Genomic DNA, 17,052 nt, shown 5'->3' with positions numbered 1-17,052 from the left:
GTAAAATTTGCCCCAAGACAGTCATATAGCAATATCAGGCCTGGGATCAACCTGGAAGGTCTGGCTGGCTTCAAAACACATGCCCTTCCTGATGCCCCAGCTATTTCTTGTGTTGGGTAGCTGGCCAGAGCCTGGGCATGTTGGGCTGGGCCTGGTGACCCTATGTTGGCCATAGTTTCAGAGGCAGGGGTGGGAGGGGCAGAGCAAAGGGGGCTCAGCTGAAAGTAATGAGCAAAACACCCTGGTACATGTGCAAAATAGTCGGGGCTTCCTGGTGCCCAGGACCTGTCGAGGGCTCAGATTAGCTACATGACCCCAAGTTTGACTCTTCCCATGGAAGGCTCTGTGAGTTGGCCCCAAGGAGGCCCCTCCTTGGTCTAGGCTCCATAGGAGTGACGAGGTTATTCTGGGAGTGACTTGTTCCCATCAGGAATCCTGACCACTGGGAACCTCCCAAACCCACCAGAGAGGATCGAACCCCGAGCTACCCCTTCGATCTAGGTTCTTCTTTGGAACATGCCCACAGATGACCCTGAGCCTGGTTCTCCTCCGCCCTCCCACCCCCCCCTCCCCCAGCCCTGTCTCCACTCCAGGCTGGCCCGTTTGTGAGGGAGCTGGTGAGCTTCCAGCCTGGGGTCCCTAGGCAACAGAGTTGCGTCCTTCCCTCTGTATCCGGTCTCCTCTCTGCACTTCCTCCCAACACACCTGTCCCCTTATGAATTTGCCTCACACAGGCTCCACCCCATCTTTGCTTCATCCCCTCTGCCCTCCACAGCCCTCATCACCCACCCTGTCCCAGATCCCCCTCCCCAGGCCTCACCCTAAAGTCTTCATCCCTCCCAGACCTGTCTCACTAGTGATGGACACCCTGCTGACTTCCCTACGGCCCCCACCCCCAGGTCCTGTCCCTGGGCGCCGACGTGCTGCCGGAATACAAGCTGCAGGCACCACGCGTCCACCGGGGGACCCTCCTGCACTATAGCCCCTTCAAGGCCGTGTGGGACTGGCTCATCCTGCTGCTGGTCATCTACACGGCTGTCTTCACACCCTACTCGGCCGCCTTTCTGCTCAGTGACCAGGACGAATCTCAACGCGTGGACTGCGGCTACACCTGTAGTCCACTCACCGTGGTGGACCTCATTGTAGACATCATGTTCGTTGTGGACATTGTCATCAACTTCCGCACCACCTACGTCAACACCAACGACGAGGTGGTCAGCCACCCTCGCCGCATTGCTGTCCACTACTTCAAAGGCTGGTTCCTCATCGACATGGTGGCCGCCATCCCCTTCGACCTGCTCATCTTCCGCACTGGCTCCGATGAGGTGAGCACACCCCACTCAGGCCGGCTGCCGTGGCCATCCCCCGTGTCCCAGCCCTTCGGCCTCCCAGCCCCACGGTCCTGGGTGCAGAGAGCACCTGGCATTGGGTACCTTTGCCAAAGCAGGTGGGGGTAGAAAGGGGGCCTCAAGCATGTGTCGTCTCCCAGGCCCAGAGAAGGACCAGCCGAGGCTGTACCCTAGGCCTGCATGCCCTCCTTGTGCTCCAGGATGCTGCCCCCTCTGGGATGGGCACTTCTGTAGTCCCAGCCCCTGTGCTGGCTTCTAAAGCACACTTGCCCTGGAGTCGGAAAGGGAATCCACAGGCATCTTCCGCACGGCAGCCTGACCCTCTGTCATGCCCAGACCCTCCACTATGCCCACTCGCTTCCTACAGCTGACATGAAGGTATTTGAAGGCTCTTCTCATGGCTTCTAGTCCCACGACGTCCTTTTGCCCCACCTCCTTGGGATCAGCTTTCCATTCAAATCAGCTCTGCCGTCTGTGTACCAGCCACCCCCTCAACAGCCTGTCCAGCAGGAGGGGTCCATCAACACTCCCTGCTCCCATGCCCACCCACTTCCAGCCAATCTCTTCCCCTCCTCTCCACCCCCACTGCCCTGCCAGAACACTGAGTGGCCCCCGTACCCACTTCTGCCCCAGCCCTGCCCCTGCCAGTGTCACTCCTCCCCACAGAAGCCAGGACCGGTTTCAGATCATTTATCTGAGACTATAGAACCTTCAGTGGCTTCCCAGTGGCTTGAAATAAAAGCCAAAGTCTTTTTGGACCTTGAGGCCCACAGGAGCAGCCCCTGCCCACCCACCTCCCAGGCTCGTCTCTCACCACTCCACCATCTTCCACCCCGCACTCCACGCTGCAACACTTCACTTGGTTTCCCGTGTGGGCTGTGACGTTTCACGCCTCCACGCCTTGCTTGGCTCGATCTACTCCCTGTGCCTAGAATGCCTTTCCCTCTGCCTCCTGTCTGCCTGCAGACTCAGCCTCATCTCTCCAGATTCAGCTCATGGGTCACCTCCTCTATGAAGCCTCCCCTGCCCTGCACCGTAGAATTGACCTCTCTTTTCTCTGTGCTCCCCTGGACTTCTGTCCTCACAACCATAACACTGTTTGGAGCTTTAGGCTGAGAGCTCCTTAAGGTCCTCCGCTGTGCTGCTCTGTGCTGCACTGTCCAAGAGCCCAGAGCAGGTTCTCTATAAGTGTTTGTTGAATGACTGTGTGACCGTATGCACAAGTGAACAAATGTGGCCCTAAGTGCAGCCTTTCCAGGGCTGACCCTCGGCTCTACGGCCCCCTCCCTGCCCCTCCAGACCACAACCCTGATCGGGCTGCTGAAAACGGCGAGGCTGCTGCGGCTGGTGCGCGTGGCGCGGAAGCTGGACCGCTACTCTGAGTACGGGGCAGCTGTACTTTTCCTGCTCATGTGCACCTTTGCGCTCATCGCACACTGGCTGGCCTGCATCTGGTATGCCATCGGCAACGTGGAGCGGCCCTACCTGGAGCCCAAGATCGGCTGGCTGGACAGCCTGGGCGCGCAGCTCGGCAAGCGCTACAATGGGAGTGACCCAGCCTCCGGCCCCTCGGTGCAGGACAAGTATGTCACGGCCCTCTACTTCACCTTCAGCAGCCTTACCAGCGTGGGCTTCGGCAACGTCTCACCCAACACCAACTCTGAGAAGGTCTTCTCTATTTGCGTCATGCTCATCGGCTGTGAGTGCCACCTCATGCCCACGCCTTACCCATGGTGTTCAATTTTTAGTTTCGTAATGAGACATAACACAGTAACGTTGTGTGTGATGGGCAAATAGTAAGCATGCGGCACAAGGAAATTTTGCATGTGTTCACCTACGATACACAAAATTTAACACACGTACAAGCCCTTGCTCTGTGCCAGGTACCAGGACCAGCTACATTATTTGCAGGGCCCTGTACAAAATGAAAATGTGGGGACCATAAACGGTCTTAAAAAGTCTTAAGGGTTTCCAGAATGGTGACAGCAGAGCCAGGAACCAAGCATGGGGCCCTTCTTAGCACAGGTCACACACCCATGAAGCTGGCCCCCCAGGCATTTTTGTAAGTGCTTGCCAAAGGTGCATGCTTCGTGTTCATCACTACCTCGTGGGGGCCATGTTACAAGCCCAGTGTACAGACCAGGGAGACTGAAGGTCCCAACTTGCCAAGGATTACACAGAGACCCAATTTTCTCGCAGGGGGTCAGCTCCTCCGGCTGTGTGTGCCCCAGGCCCTGCACTGTGCTGCCTGCCTCCCAAGACCCCTCGTCTAGCAACACAAGAGTCAGTGTGGAATTTTACACGTAGATTAAGTTGTCATGTTCAGAGTATTTAGAGATGTGAAAGCCCAGAGAAACCAAAACAAGAAAAAAAAAATGGGTGAAAACAGAGACCAAGAGTTTTCCCTTCATTATACCTTTTCTTTTCTTTTTTACAACTTGAAGGAGGAAAACAAATCTGTACTAAGAAAATCATTGCCCTAGTTCTCAGGAGTCTGGCCTCTGGGCCCAGGAAGGTGCCAAGAGACACAGCACAGAGGGAGGAGGGCAGGAAGCCCAGGGCCTTTTGTCCCTCTGTGTGCCCTGGCGCTGTTCTGGGCGCTCTGACTTGGCTCTGGACAGAGGGGCCCCTGATCAGAGGGCTCCTAGGGAGAAGGAGGTCTGGGGCAGGCCCTGGGGTGCTGTGGCCTGGTGGGGCTACGGAGGAGCTCACTCCCCACACCCCTGCTTCCTCACCCCAGCCCTCATGTACGCCAGCATCTTTGGCAACGTGTCAGCCATCATCCAGCGCCTGTATTCGGGCACTGCGCGCTACCACACACAGATGTTGCGTGTCAAGGAGTTCATCCGCTTCCACCAGATCCCAAACCCGCTGCGGCAGCGCCTGGAAGAGTACTTCCAGCATGCCTGGTCCTACACCAACGGCATTGACATGAACGCGGTGAGCCCCCGCCGCCCTACCTGGCGGGGGGGGGGGGCAGGCGATCCAGCTCAAGTCCCAGCTCTGGCTAAATGCCCCCGGGGGGAGGCTGAGGTCCCCTGGGCACAGGGCACCCCCAGCCCCCTCCCTACCCGTTCCCCACCTCCCCTCCCCACCCGTTCCCCCCCCCCCCGCCCCGTTCTCCCAGGCCCAGGCCCAGCCGCATCCCGGTGGATGCGGCCGCCCCCCTCGCAGGTGCTGAAAGGCTTCCCCGAGTGCCTGCAGGCCGACATCTGTCTGCACCTGCACCGCGCGCTGCTGCAGCACTTCCCTGCCTTCCGCGGAGCCAGCAAGGGCTGCCTGCGCGCACTGGCCGTCAAGTTCAAGACGACGCACGCACCACCGGGAGACACGCTGGTGCACCTCGGCGACGTGCTCTCCACGCTCTACTTCATCTCCCGTGGCTCCATCGAGATCTTGCGCGACGACATGGTCGTGGCCATCCTAGGTGGGTCGGGCAGGGAGGGCCAGACTGGTATGGGTGGGTGGGGTGGAAGCAGAGATGCCCTGCCTGGACTTCTCCATTCTAAACGATGGTGGCACCTTTTACTGGCCTGCCATGTGCACATGCACGGTGGAGAGCTTCTTTTTTTTTTCCTCCTACCCAGCCCACTGAATCCTTAAAACAAACCTCTACCATAGGTTCCATTTTTCCTGATAGGGAAGTAGAGGCTCAGAGAGGTCATGCTGACAAGTGCCCAGACAGGGATTCCAGGGCTATGTGTCTGACTCTGAAGTCGGAGAAGGCTCCTACCTTCTTCCACTCTTGGGGAGCTCAGTGTGAGAGGGCAAAGGTTTGTCTTGGGTGGAGGGAGGACCCCAGTCTCATTCACTGCTGCCACAGGGACAGCTAGACACTTTGGAGGAAGGATATGAGCACTGGACAGGGGACAGATTTGGGGGCATGCTCAGCCTCTGCTACTTACCAACCATGTGACCTTGAGCAGGTCACTTCACCTCTCTGAGATGATTCTCATCTTTCTTGCCATGTCCCTGACTTCAGCCTACCCCAAGACCCTGATTAGGATGTCAGCCTCTCCTTCCTTTGGTCTCCGTGGCTGGCTCTCCTCCAACCCCACTGGACAGGCCCCCTCCAGTTCCTCTGCTCAGTCCCCTCCCTTTGGTCTGCCCTCAGCTCGTGTCCGCCAAGTGTGGGCTCTGCTTTCTTTTCCTCACCCAATACCCTCACCTGAGCTACCTCCTTGCTCCCACGCTCTCAGCCTCATCTATCCGCAAGCACCAGCAGAGCTCTGTCCTGGCCCCAATCTCTTCTTGGACCAGAATATTCCATTCCTTCCTGGGTCTGGCCACCCTATATTCCACAGGCAGAACAAACAACATGTCTGTGTCTGAAATCATCATCTTTCCTCAAAAGCTGCTCCTTCAGAATCCCCATCACTGTGAACTGTCCGTTGTTGGGGTCAGAGATCTGGGAGTCAACCAAGGGAGCACCCTTCTTCTTTCCTGCCCCACCCCCACCATCCAGGCAGCCACAGACTCCTGTGTGTTACCCTCATTAATACCTCTCTGTCCCACCCCTGTCTCCTTGTCCCTGCCTGGCTCCAGCCCGCATCGTGTCCTCCCTGGGCACATGTCAAGAGCTCCTTTCCTGTGTCCCTGCATGTGGTCTACCCCCATACTCATCTTCACCTTCTGCCAGTGACCTGAAATTCACATCTGTGCATATTCCTCTTCTGCTCAAAATCTTCTCATGGTTCCCCATGACCCTCAGGACACATGTAAACCCCTGATCACAGCATGCACAGTCCTCCCCAGTCTGACCTCCCTAAATCCTGCCACCCTCCCCCCTGGTACTTCATGCTGCAGCCATCCAAACTACTTAGAGTTCTCTAACCTGCAGTCTCTGTCTCACCTCGCTGCCTTTGCACATGTTGCCATTCTGCTCGGAGCACCTGCCTGGCAGACCCCGGTCATCCTTCAAGACTGAGTTCAAGCCATGGGCTCCTCTTTGAAACCTTCCCTCCCTCCCAGCCTACTTTAGAAGTGCCATCCAAGTGGGAAGGATGATAATTCTATTTAATAATGAAGAAGCTAGTCCAATCTAAGTTTCAGTTAGAGACCTGAAATCCTCTCATTTTGTCTTGAGTGAAAATGTACATTAGAGCATAATCCTTCACCTACTGGATAACCATCATTTTATAATGCTGCCCACATTCCGAGCTTATGAATTTCATATGTGACTCTGGCGAGTCCCTTCCCTCCTTGGACCTCAGTCCCCTCCTCTTGAGTGACCTTTGATCCTGTTCTATTGGACAACAGGTCTTGGCTTCCATCCACCATTGTCCTGGTCCTATTGCCAGGCTGAGGGGTTGGACTTCCCTGTGGGGAGTGGATGTCAGGCAATCATGGTCCCTGGCACCCCAGCCCTGGACCCTCTGTCTGCCCTCACTGTGCAGCACACAGCTGTTTCTTCTGCTCTGATTGCCTTTCTCCTGGGGGCCCAGCCCTCATTGTCACAACCCAGTCCCCACTTCACATCTTCTGTAAGCACTCCCTGCCTGCCTCAACTATCCCTGGTAGATTGAACCCCTCCTCCTCCTCCTTAGCTCTTGGTTCTCCCCTGCCCTAAGGCTCTATAGATGATGTGTAAACTAGTTGGTGGCTTAGGTGCCTGTCTTGTGGGGCTTTGGGGGCTCTTTGTGGGTGGGATAACATCTTATTCATACTTATATCCTGTGACCAGCACAGTGGGCCTGGCACCAGGAGGGACTCCTACCCTTGCCACATGCTCCAAGTGTCACCAGCCTATGTCCACCCTGGGACATCCGTCCCCCCCAACGCCTGGCACCAACCTGTCTGGTGCTTCTTGCTATTTGAGGCAGTTTCTCAAGCAACACATCTGTTCCTCTGGACAGTCCAGTGGGGCAGGCAAGGCAGATATGGTTATACCCGTTTTAGAGATGAGAACAGTGGGGTCCAAAGAGGGGAAGTGACTTCCCCAGGCTTCCTCTGCCAGGGCCATGCTGGTTACCTGGCCCCACAGTAGGCAGTGGGAACACAAAGACACAGAAGCCTCAGGCCTTGCCCTGGGGGCAGCAGGGGGCTCCTGGCCCTGGGCTCCCTGCACTCACAGCACCACCAGGCTGAGGAGCAGGGGAGAGGTTGAGCAGGGAGCCTTTAGTGTCCCTTCCTGCCCACTGTCTCCTGGAGTGGAGGGGTGGATAGGGGCAGTACCAAAGACATGGAAAATAGGAAGGGAGCAGATTCTGATAGAGGGTGGTCCTGAGGGGCCTGGAGACTGGTGTTGGGGGAGACCCACATGCTAGGACGGTATGTGCTCTCTGCAGAGTTCAGAGAACAAAGGAAAAGGCAGGTCTCACCTCCAACCCCTCCCCACCCCAGCCAGCACATCTAGCCTTGTCCCCAGAGCTTGATCCTGAGCACCAAGCCCCAGCCTGGCAGGATCTCTGAAGTTGGCCGGGGAGGGGGTGGCTAGTTCATGATCAAGGGGCCCTCAGGGAGGCTCTTCCAAGGAGAGCTTGGAGCCAGACCCTGGAGAGACCCCTGCCCCTCTGGCTGGCAGGAAAGAATGACATCTTTGGGGAGCCCGTTAGCCTTCACGCCCGGCCGGGCAAGTCCAGTGCAGATGTGCGGGCCCTGACCTACTGTGACCTGCACAAGATCCAGCGGGCAGACCTGCTGGAGGTGCTGGACATGTACCCTGCGTTTGCAGACAGTTTCTGGAGTAAGCTGGAAGTCACCTTCAACCTGCGGGACGTGAGTCTGGGTTGGGTGGACCTGGGCGGGGAGTGGCCCTCCGCCAGCTGGTAACAGGCAATGGGGCCTGCTGAGCACTTGGCCTGCCTGGCCTCAGGGGACCCACCCGACCACCTCCCTTCTTTTCAACCCCATCCCGCGTCCTTTACTGTAATTTCTTCTGTGTCTACCGTGGCCAACATAATGCCGAGTATGATGACAGCTACCAATTGTCGAGCACCAGCTCGGCTTCATTTACATGATCTCATTTAGTCTTCTCTTCGCACAGAGTGTTATTTCCCCCACTTTTCTAGATGAAGAAACTGAGGGTCAGAGAGGATGAATACATTGACCAAAGCCAAACCGCCATACAGGAAGCCATACTGTCAAATGCAGAGCCAAAGAGTGGACTCAAGTCTGTGCGACTCTACAGCTGAGGCTTTTTCCACCCCGTGGCACCCAGCTGGAAAGGGGGCGATGTCTGGCAGCCAGGGTCTCACAGTGCCAGGTCCCAGGGGTGTAAATGAGAGATAGAGCAGCCTCTCCTCACAAGCTGATCACTCAGTGGAAGAGACTAAAACAACTCAGGGAAAATAAAGAGCCTCATAGTTAAATAACCAAGGAAGTCATGAGGATGTGTGGGGAGACCAAATTTCTGGGGAGCTCAGGGTTACCAAGGAGTGGGACAACCAGTACAGACTGGAAGGGCCCAGAAGGGACTGTATGGACAGAGGGGTCTGGAATCAGCTAGTGCGAAGGAGGGGGCAGGCGTGCCTGGCAGGGGCAGCAGTGGCTGAGGCCCTGGCACTGAGCCCCCCACCCCCGGCCTCAGGAGGAGGGGCTCTGCCGGCTCAAGCCCCACGCCCAGCTCCTGGAGGGTGGCGCTGAGGCAGGTTTTCTTGCTATGGACAGCCATCCTCACCCTGTCCGTTCTGCTCTTCTCCCCACCACCAGTCTCTCCTCTCCCCACCTGATCTGTCTAGGAGACGTCTTGTAAGGATGCTACCTTGGGGACTCTAGCCCCTAGGAGCCATCAGATGGCCCAAGTGCTCAGTGGCTGGACCCTAGGGCAAGACGGATGTGGTCTCTGTGGCCTGGGCATCTGTAGCCCCCGGGTACCCCCAAGTTTCATAGTGCCAAGAGGGTGGTCTGCCAAGGGTGCTGCTGAGGGTATCCTGGATGGATTGGGGATTCCAGACCCAGTCTCCTCAGAGGAAACTCCCCAGTAGCCCAAGCTAAGGACGGGAGCACCAGGGCATTCAGGAAAGGGAGGACTGCAAGAACAGCTCCTCTGTCCCCCTCCCCCTGCACCCCACCAAATCTTGCTACTCAAGGCTGCCTCTCCCAAGACTCTTGGTGGCGAGGGGGGAGGTCTGCACATCTCTAAGCCCCTGTTAATCTCCTGCCCACCAGCGCAGGGGAGAACCTGCAGGAAGCTTCCTGGAGCATCAGGGGAAGCCCGGCCACCTGTTACCACTTTCTCACCTAGTTGTCTCAAGGGCCACAGGAGGGGGGTTGGTGCAGGGGAGGAAAAAGAGACCCTGTCCCAGCTTTGGTACCTGTTACTTGATGCTTTTGTTCCCCACAAGGCAGGTGGGGGTTTGCAGTCATCACCCCAGCCAGTTCCAGGCACCCAGGACCACCAAGGCTTCTTCCTCGGTGACAACCAGTCAGGTAAGCAAAGCCAGCCTCCACCAGCGTCAGCCCCAGCCCAGCCTGAAGCCCCTGCCCAGCCTCCTATCCCTTTCAGGTCCTTCCTGATCTGCCTCACCTTGGGAGAGACCTCCCCAGCCCCTTGATGAGAGGAGAGGGGCTCCCTCTCCGAGGCTCAGTAATAGACACCCTTATCTCCTTCCTGCCCCTGTGTGCTCAGAGCCTGAGTGAGGGCTGTCCCCAGGGGTGGATACAAGCCAGCCCCCTGGGGTTTCACATCAGGGCACCAGGGGAGTGGCTGGACTGCAGCTCCCTGGACAGTGAGGCCAGAGCTGGACAGTCCCCACCCAGTCAGCGCCCCCAAGCTGGGCCCCCAGCCCCCTTCCCAGGGTTACAGCTTTCTGGGAACTGGAAGCCAGACCTCTGTGGGGATAGGACCTTGTACTCCAGGGCACCCAGGTAAGGAGATCCACTTCTCCCAACCTGTGTTCCCATGGCAGTTAGGGGAAGGGGATGGGCTCTGCTCCAGGTCATGCCTGTGGAACCAGCCAGACTGAAGCTCAGGCTTCCCTTTCCCTCCTGCAGTCGCAGCCCCTTCCCTGAGCATCTCAGATGCATCTGGCCTCTGGCCAGAGTTGCTGCAGCAAGTGCCCCCCAGGCCAAGGCACAGCCCCCCCAACCCTCAGGGAGACCCAGACTGCTGGCCTCGGGAGCTAGGCTCCAGGCTAGAGCAGCTCCAGGCCCAGGTGAACAGGTGAGTGTCCTGTGGGCCAGGGATGGGGGTGGCTGCAGAGAGCAGGCCCAGCAGTGGGCTAGGCACGGGTGCCCCCTCTTGGTGGCTCAGGGACATCACTGGGTACCCTGTGGGTTTTAGAATGGGTAGCCCCATTTAGCTGCAGGCCTTCCCTTTCCTATGTCACTAAGCCCAGTTCCTTGGATGGCTTGTCCTAGGAAACCCCAAAACAGGCCAAGGGAGCCTTTTTGGAAGAGGGGCATAACCTCATGCAGAAACAAATTCCATGGGCCCTTGGAAAGGGGGTGTGGCCTGTGGATGGCAGGGCTGCGGTGGTAGAGTAAGGGCTTGGGCATTAAAGTCCTGGGCTCCTAACCTGGCTCTGCAACTGACCAGCAAGAATGTGGACAAGTTACTTAACTATTCGGAGCTTCTGTTTGCCCTTTCATGAAATGGGGATAATCAGAATACCCATACCAAAGCTCCCTATGAAGGCTAAATGAGGTGTGCACAATGCCTGGTCACTGTTATTATTGAAGTCAGTGCCAAGGGAAATTTCGGCAGGGGCTGTGGATTGTAGCAGGGAAGTAGCTTCAGGGAGGTCCCAGGCTGCCATTCTATGCAGCAGGAATGGCATGCAGGCTACAAAATTGAGAGCTGCATCAGGACCCGAACGGCTCTCCCTTACCCTGACGCTGACTCTGACCCTGACCTTGACCTTGTTCTGTGTGGCAGGTTGGAGTCCCGCATGTCCTCAGACCTCAGCCACATCCTACAGCTCCTTCAGCAGTCCCTGCCCCAGGGTCACACTGGCTACATTCTGGGAGCCCCTACCTCCGATGACCTGACCTTGTTTCCTGTAGTCTCAGCCACTCAGAGTCCAGGCACTAGGCTGCCCCAGGGCGGTCTGACCCCTGAACAGGTGAGCAGATGAAGGGATCCCCAAGGGCTTTCCTGGAGGCGGCTGCATGTCTGCCCCACCCTGAACTTGGTCTCAATGTGGCATCAAGCCCAGAGCCTCTGTGGCCTGAGAGCAGCTGTTGCTTCTGCTGTCCTCCTTTATGTCCTGACAAGCAGCCTGGACAGGTGGTGGCAAAGCCCAGATTGCAACCATAGACCCCACAGCTGGGGCAAGGGCAACAGGACACAGCTCCTGCCAGTTCCCATCCCTGAAGTTGGTGGCCTCCCCCTTTCTTGCCCACCCCCACCCCCCAGGTCCCAAGCTGTGATGACTTGAACAAGTATTGGCCGACACAAAGGAATTCCTCCTCCAGGGTGCCTCCCCTGGCCATGGCAACAGACAAAATTTTCACAGTATCCTCAGAACAGGAGCAGCCTGAGGGGCTCCTGTCACCCCTGGCCTCACCTCTTCATCCACTGGAGGTACAGGGACTCATCTGTGGTCCCCGCTTTCCTTCCCTTCCTGAACGCCTCGGCCAGGTCCCCCAGCAGCTGGAGTTCCAGAGACACGGCTCAGATCCTGGATTGGCAGGGAGTTAGAGCCACTGAGCCCCAAGATAAAAGATACCATGAGGGGATTGAAGGTGGGTGAGAGTGAAGGATTTGGGGGAGGCAGACAGCTGCCAAATGGGCCTCTGAAAACTATTCTCCTACTGTAGCTACAAACTGCCAACCCAAGTGACCCCCTAAGGCATGGGTGAAGAGGCTCAGGACTTTCCCAGACTCCTCTAGGGCTCTGTTTAGACAGTAGGCCTGGTGGAGGGTGGGTGAGGCTTGGGGGTAGAGGTAGCTTACAGGACAGAGGTGTCACTGAAGAAAGAAGTTTCTGATCTGCATGAGAACCTTGCTCTCAGCTGGGTACTATCACCTTGTGGCTCAGAACTATCTACCGCTTCACGGCCCAGCACCCAAGGTTAGTGAGACCTCCTGCCAAGAGCCTTTGAACCAGCTGGGGATGAAAGTGTCCTCTGTAGTAGACACATCAGGGCACAGAGCTCCAGCCCCCAGCCACTCTGCCCCTCATGGTTCTGTGATGCCCTTTGGGACTCTACCGGGCAGTGGAACATCTCACAGCTAATAAAGTCTGCACATTTCATGTTGGGCTGGGTGTGTTACTTACCCAAGGGTCATCTGTCCCTGATTGTGCTGTGAGTCCAACATTGTGGTCTTCTTCAAGTCCCTCCCACAAGGATCTGTGTGTTGAGAACCTCAAAGTGTTCTGCTGGGCCCAGGAACCCCAGGGGCATGGGGCTTTTAGCCAGGCTGGGGTAAAGGGAATTGGAGAGGCTCTGGCTTGGTCACCATCAAGAATCATGACAACAGCAAACACTTCCATAATGCTCCCCCTGTGCCATGCTCCTGCTGACATTTCTGCAGATACTAGTTCACTAAGCCTCACTACAACCCTGTGGGGTCGGTATTGTTGGCCTCATTTAAGAGATGAGGGATCAGAAGCAGCGAGAGGCTAAGAAATTTATGCAAGCATGAGGGGACGTCTGGGGTGCTGGTACTTTCCTGCTTCCTGATCTAGGAGCTGGTGACATTAAGTATATTTCATATTGTGAAAATATGTGTACTTCTATGTGTAAATTATACTTCAATTAAAAAAAAAAAAAGGAGTCTTGGAGCACCTGGGTGGCTCAGTTGGTTGAGCATCTGCCTTTGGCTCAGGTCATGATCTTGGGGTCCTGGGATCGAGTCCCGTGTCAGGCTCCCTGCTCAGCGGGGAGTCTGCTTCTTCCTCTGCCTCTGCCCTCTCCCACACACCTGTGCTCTCACTCTCTCTCTCTCAAATAAGTAGATAAAATCTTAAAAAAAAAAAAAAGGGAATCTTGCCTAACATTATGGGAAAATGAGGACATGGTTTCAATCCATATGGTCTGGCTTGAGAACATGCGCAGTTAATCGCTCCAATGAAACGGCTGTTGTCCAAAAGTACCTAATCATCAGTCCTCAGTCCTTTTTTGGTACTCCTTGAAAGAATTTTGAAGATGAATCCCTCCTATCACATATACATTTTTAAGTTAACATTTGAAGTATTTCATTGATAAGTTTAAATAGTTGCAAGCATGTAATTTCCAGTATATTGTGAATATTGATACTTTATAAATTGCCTCATTTATATCGATTCATTTAGATCCAAGTAGCATAGTGATTTAAGAGCCAACATCATTCAGGGGCGCCTGGGTGGCTTAGTCGTTAAGCGTCTGCCTTCGGCTCAGGTCATGCTCCCAGGGTCCTGGGATAGAGCCCCACCTCGGGCTCCCTGCTCAGTGGGAAGCCTGCTTCTCCCTCTCCCACTCCCCCTGCTTGTGTTCCCTCTCTCTCTGTGTCTCTCTCTGTCAAATAAATAAATAAAATCTTTAAAAAAAAAAAAAAAGAGCCAACATCATTCTTTTTTTTTTTTTAAAGTAGGATCCATGCTCAATGTGGGGTTTGAACTCATAACCTAAGATCAAGAGTGACATGTCTACTGACTGAGACAGCCAAGCACCCTTCACATCTTCATTTTCTTTCTTTCTTTTTGTTTTTGTTTTGTTTTTAGTGCACAATGGTGGTTTATTAAAGCATGGGGACAGGATCTGGGGGCAGAAAGAGCTGCTGCCTCTTTTTTTCTTTTTTTAAAACTTACTTTATTTAAATTCAATTAGTTAACATACAGTGTATCATTAGTTTCAGAGATAGAGTTCAGTGATTCATCAGCTCATATAACACCCAGTGCTCATTACATCACATGTCCTCCTTAATGCCCACCACCCAGTTACCCCATCCCCCCACCCGCCTCCCCTCCAGCAACCCTCAGTTTGTTTCCTATAGTTAAGAGTCTCTTATGGTTTGTCTCCCTCTCTGATTTCATCTTATTTCATTTTTCCCTCCCTTCTCCTATGATCTTCTGTTTTATTTCTTAAATTCCACATATGAGTGAAACCAAATGATAATTGTCTTTCTCTGACTGACTTATTTCGCTTACCATAATACCCTCCAGTTACATCCACATTGTTGTAAATAGTAAGATTTCATCCTTTTTGATGGCCGAGTAATATTACATTATATATATATATACATATATGTATATATATGTATATATATACACATACACACCGCATCTTCTATTCATTTTAAAAGCACATGAATAGGGGCGCCTGGGTGGCTCAGTTGGTTAGTGGCTGCCTTGGGCTCAGGTCATGGTCTCAGGGTCCTGGGATCCAGCCCCATGTTGGGCTTCCTGCTCAGCCTGTAATCTGTTTCTCCCTCTCCCTCTGCCCCTCCCCCTGCTCATGCTCTCTCTCTCTCAAATAAATAAACTCTTAAAAAAAATAAAGTAAAATAAAAACATGAGAATAAGCTCTTCTTTAACATTATTCCTTTTTCTCTTCTCATAATTCCATTCTATTCCACCACAGTTTATGCTACATGTAGTTTATTTCCAGATTTAAGGTCTATTATCAGTAACTTGATCATAACTGTTTGCAGCAAATATATACATATGAATTTTAAAATTAAATTTTTGTAACCTTACCAAGGCTTTAAGGATTATACTCATTAGTACAGAGTTGTTCAAAACAACAGATATATTTCAAATTTTTTTAAATTACTTTTTAAAGTTTTTAAAAAAATTTAAGTAATCTCTACACCCAACGTGGGGCTTGAACTCAATGACCCCAACATCAATAGATGGGTGCTCTACAACTGAGCCAGCCAGGAACCCAAATATATTTCAAATTTTTATAGAAATTAAAATTTTATTGGAAATGCATATATAAAGGAGGGTATTTTCCTCTCATTAGCTCATGTGTGTGGATGAATATCACTTTTTTATTAGAGTGAGACAAGGTTCAGCAACACTTTTATACCTATTTTTCTTTCCTTTTTTAAAAAACTTAAGCAGAGAAAATTTGTTCAAATAAGTAAGCAGATGGAACACTAAGGGGTTTGTTATATACAGCAGTCACATAATTCTTTCTGAGTTGTTCAACAATCCACGATATTTAAAAGGATATTTAATGATACCATCTAGCAGTTCCTTAAGATTCTCCTTTAATTGCGTTGAAAGCAAATCATAGGAAACCATTTAAATTATAAAGAGATGTTACCTAGATTCAGACCCTTCTCCATTTCAAACTGAGGACACAGATATGTTTAGGGCTTGATTAGCTTTTGCCTTGGGCTCCGCTTCAGGGAAAGGGATGGAATGAACGGGAACCGACAAAAACTTAGGGCCAAGCAAGTAGGGCCGCGGACTTAACTGAAAACCAATCCTGAAATTCCGAGCGTTTCTAGAATGTCCAGGAAAGCGCGGGAAGGCCTGACTAAAGGTGGGTCGGTCTGCAAAGGCGTGTGCGCCTCCTGCCCTTGGGGGGACTGGGACAACAGCTCCCCGGTATACAGGGCTGTGGGCACCAGAAGGAAATTAAGGTGATTCCCGTTTGGCTGGGGCCAGGCTGCCAGGCCGCGGGCCCTTGGGTGAGGCAGAATGTAAATTTCCACTGGACAGCGTGGAGAAACCGCTCGCAATGGCAGCTGCAGAGAGGAAGTCAGAGCAGGTCACCCAGGGGGTTTCAACTCTCAGAGAATTGGCCTAGAACTCGGAGGCCTGCCCCGCCGCAGCTAGATAACTAGCCTCTAGGCCACCCAGGCCCCCATTCACCCGCAGTGCGCCGTTATCTCCCTGACTGACATCTTTCTCAGCCAATCACCTTTGGAGCTGAGAAAGCGCCTGCCCCCTGAAATTGGGCCGGGCAAGTCATTGGAATGACAAACACTTACGCCAATAGCGAAGGGTTTCAGAAGCTACGGATGCACTAGCCAATGAGGAGAAGGAACCTTTCGAAAGGACATGTCAGGCAGCCAACGGCCGGCGCCGCTACGGGGGTCGCGTGGCTTCCGTTTCGAGAGGGCGGGGCGGGGCTTCAAACGGAAGGTGGCTGTTGTCCGAGCCGAAGCAGGTTTGAAACTGGGGGTCGGGCCCGGCAGTCGTTGTTTGTCGCCGCGGCCCCGCTTCCGGGCTAGGCCGTCCCTGCCCGCCCCCGCCCCGCCTCCCTTCGGACCCCTCAGTCTCAGGCCCGGCTCCCCGCCTGACTCGCGCCCGGCCCGCGGCAGCTTGCTGTCGTCCCGGCCCGCACTGCGGCCCCGCCGCCGCCACCATGTCCCTGCACGGCAAACGGAAGGAGATCTACAAGTATGAAGCGCCTTGGACCGTCTACGCCATGAACTGGAGCGTGCGGCCCGACAAGCGCTTTCGCTTGGCGCTGGGCAGCTTCGTGGAGGAGTACAACAACAAGGTGGGCCGGGCAGGGGCTCGGAACCCAGCTGGCGGGGAGCGGGCCCCGGGAGCACCCTTTCCGGGCCGGAGCCCAGACCCCAGGACCCTGCTGCGGACTTGCCTTAGCGCCCCCGGAGCGGTTCCTCTGTGTCTGGCCCTGTGCAGAAGCTTTCGCACTCGTTATCTCATTTAATCCTGGCAGCATTCCTGGGTAGTCAGAAGCGTAATTACCCCCATTTTACTCTTGGGGAAACTGAGGCACCATGTTGTGACTTGACCGAGTCAGACAGCTATTTCGGGGGGGGGGGGATGGCACTCAAACTCGACTTTACACCCAAAAGCTACGCCATTTATCACTCCACTCCTCTCCCTTCGCGCCGCATTGCTTCAATTGGGGG

The 17,052-nt window shown here is 54.3% G+C and overlaps 2 protein-coding genes across 5 annotated transcripts in view; both read left to right on the top strand.

The window, feature by feature from the left end:
- The window catches only part of KCNH6 (potassium voltage-gated channel subfamily H member 6), a 20,579-nt gene extending 8,092 nt beyond the window's left edge, over positions 1-12,487 (top strand). Inside the window, exons 5-14 of one of the 3 annotated variants that reach the window (XM_006741081.3) lie at positions 900-1,325; positions 2,649-2,803; positions 2,963-3,048; positions 4,090-4,289; positions 4,524-4,776; positions 7,873-8,066; positions 9,635-9,719; positions 10,284-10,452; positions 11,167-11,353; positions 11,647-12,487. In XM_006741081.3, coding sequence (XP_006741144.2) covers positions 900-1,325; positions 2,649-2,803; positions 2,963-3,048; positions 4,090-4,289; positions 4,524-4,776; positions 7,873-8,066; positions 9,635-9,719; positions 10,284-10,452; positions 11,167-11,353; positions 11,647-11,931 — 2,040 coding nt within the window. In that variant the 3' untranslated portion in view covers positions 11,932-12,487. Of the gene's footprint in view, positions 1-899; positions 1,326-2,648; positions 3,049-4,089; positions 4,290-4,523; positions 4,777-7,872; positions 8,067-9,634; positions 9,724-10,038; positions 10,158-10,283; positions 10,453-11,166; positions 11,354-11,646 lie in introns of all 3 variants that reach the window. The other 2 variants (XM_006741079.3, XM_006741080.3) reach the window with 2 other exon arrangements.
- A 3,816-nt stretch (positions 12,488-16,303) lies between these two features.
- DCAF7 (DDB1 and CUL4 associated factor 7) overlaps positions 16,304-17,052 on the top strand; it is a 32,985-nt gene continuing 32,236 nt past the window's right edge. For both annotated transcript variants that reach the window (XR_434528.3, XM_006741078.3), the window contains exon 1: positions 16,304-16,673. Coding sequence is in view for 1 of the 2 variants with exons in the window: in XM_006741078.3 (XP_006741141.1) it covers positions 16,536-16,673 (138 nt within the window). In the remaining variant the exon portion in view is untranslated. The remainder of the gene's footprint in view (positions 16,674-17,052) is intronic.

This window comes from Leptonychotes weddellii, chromosome 15, assembly GCF_054177405.1.
Source record: "Leptonychotes weddellii isolate Sample4059 chromosome 15, ASM5417740v2, whole genome shotgun sequence".
Classification (NCBI taxonomy): domain Eukaryota; kingdom Metazoa; phylum Chordata; class Mammalia; order Carnivora; family Phocidae; genus Leptonychotes; species Leptonychotes weddellii.
The sequence above is the reverse complement of the archived record's forward strand: the minus strand, read 5'-3'. Positions and strand labels throughout refer to the sequence as shown.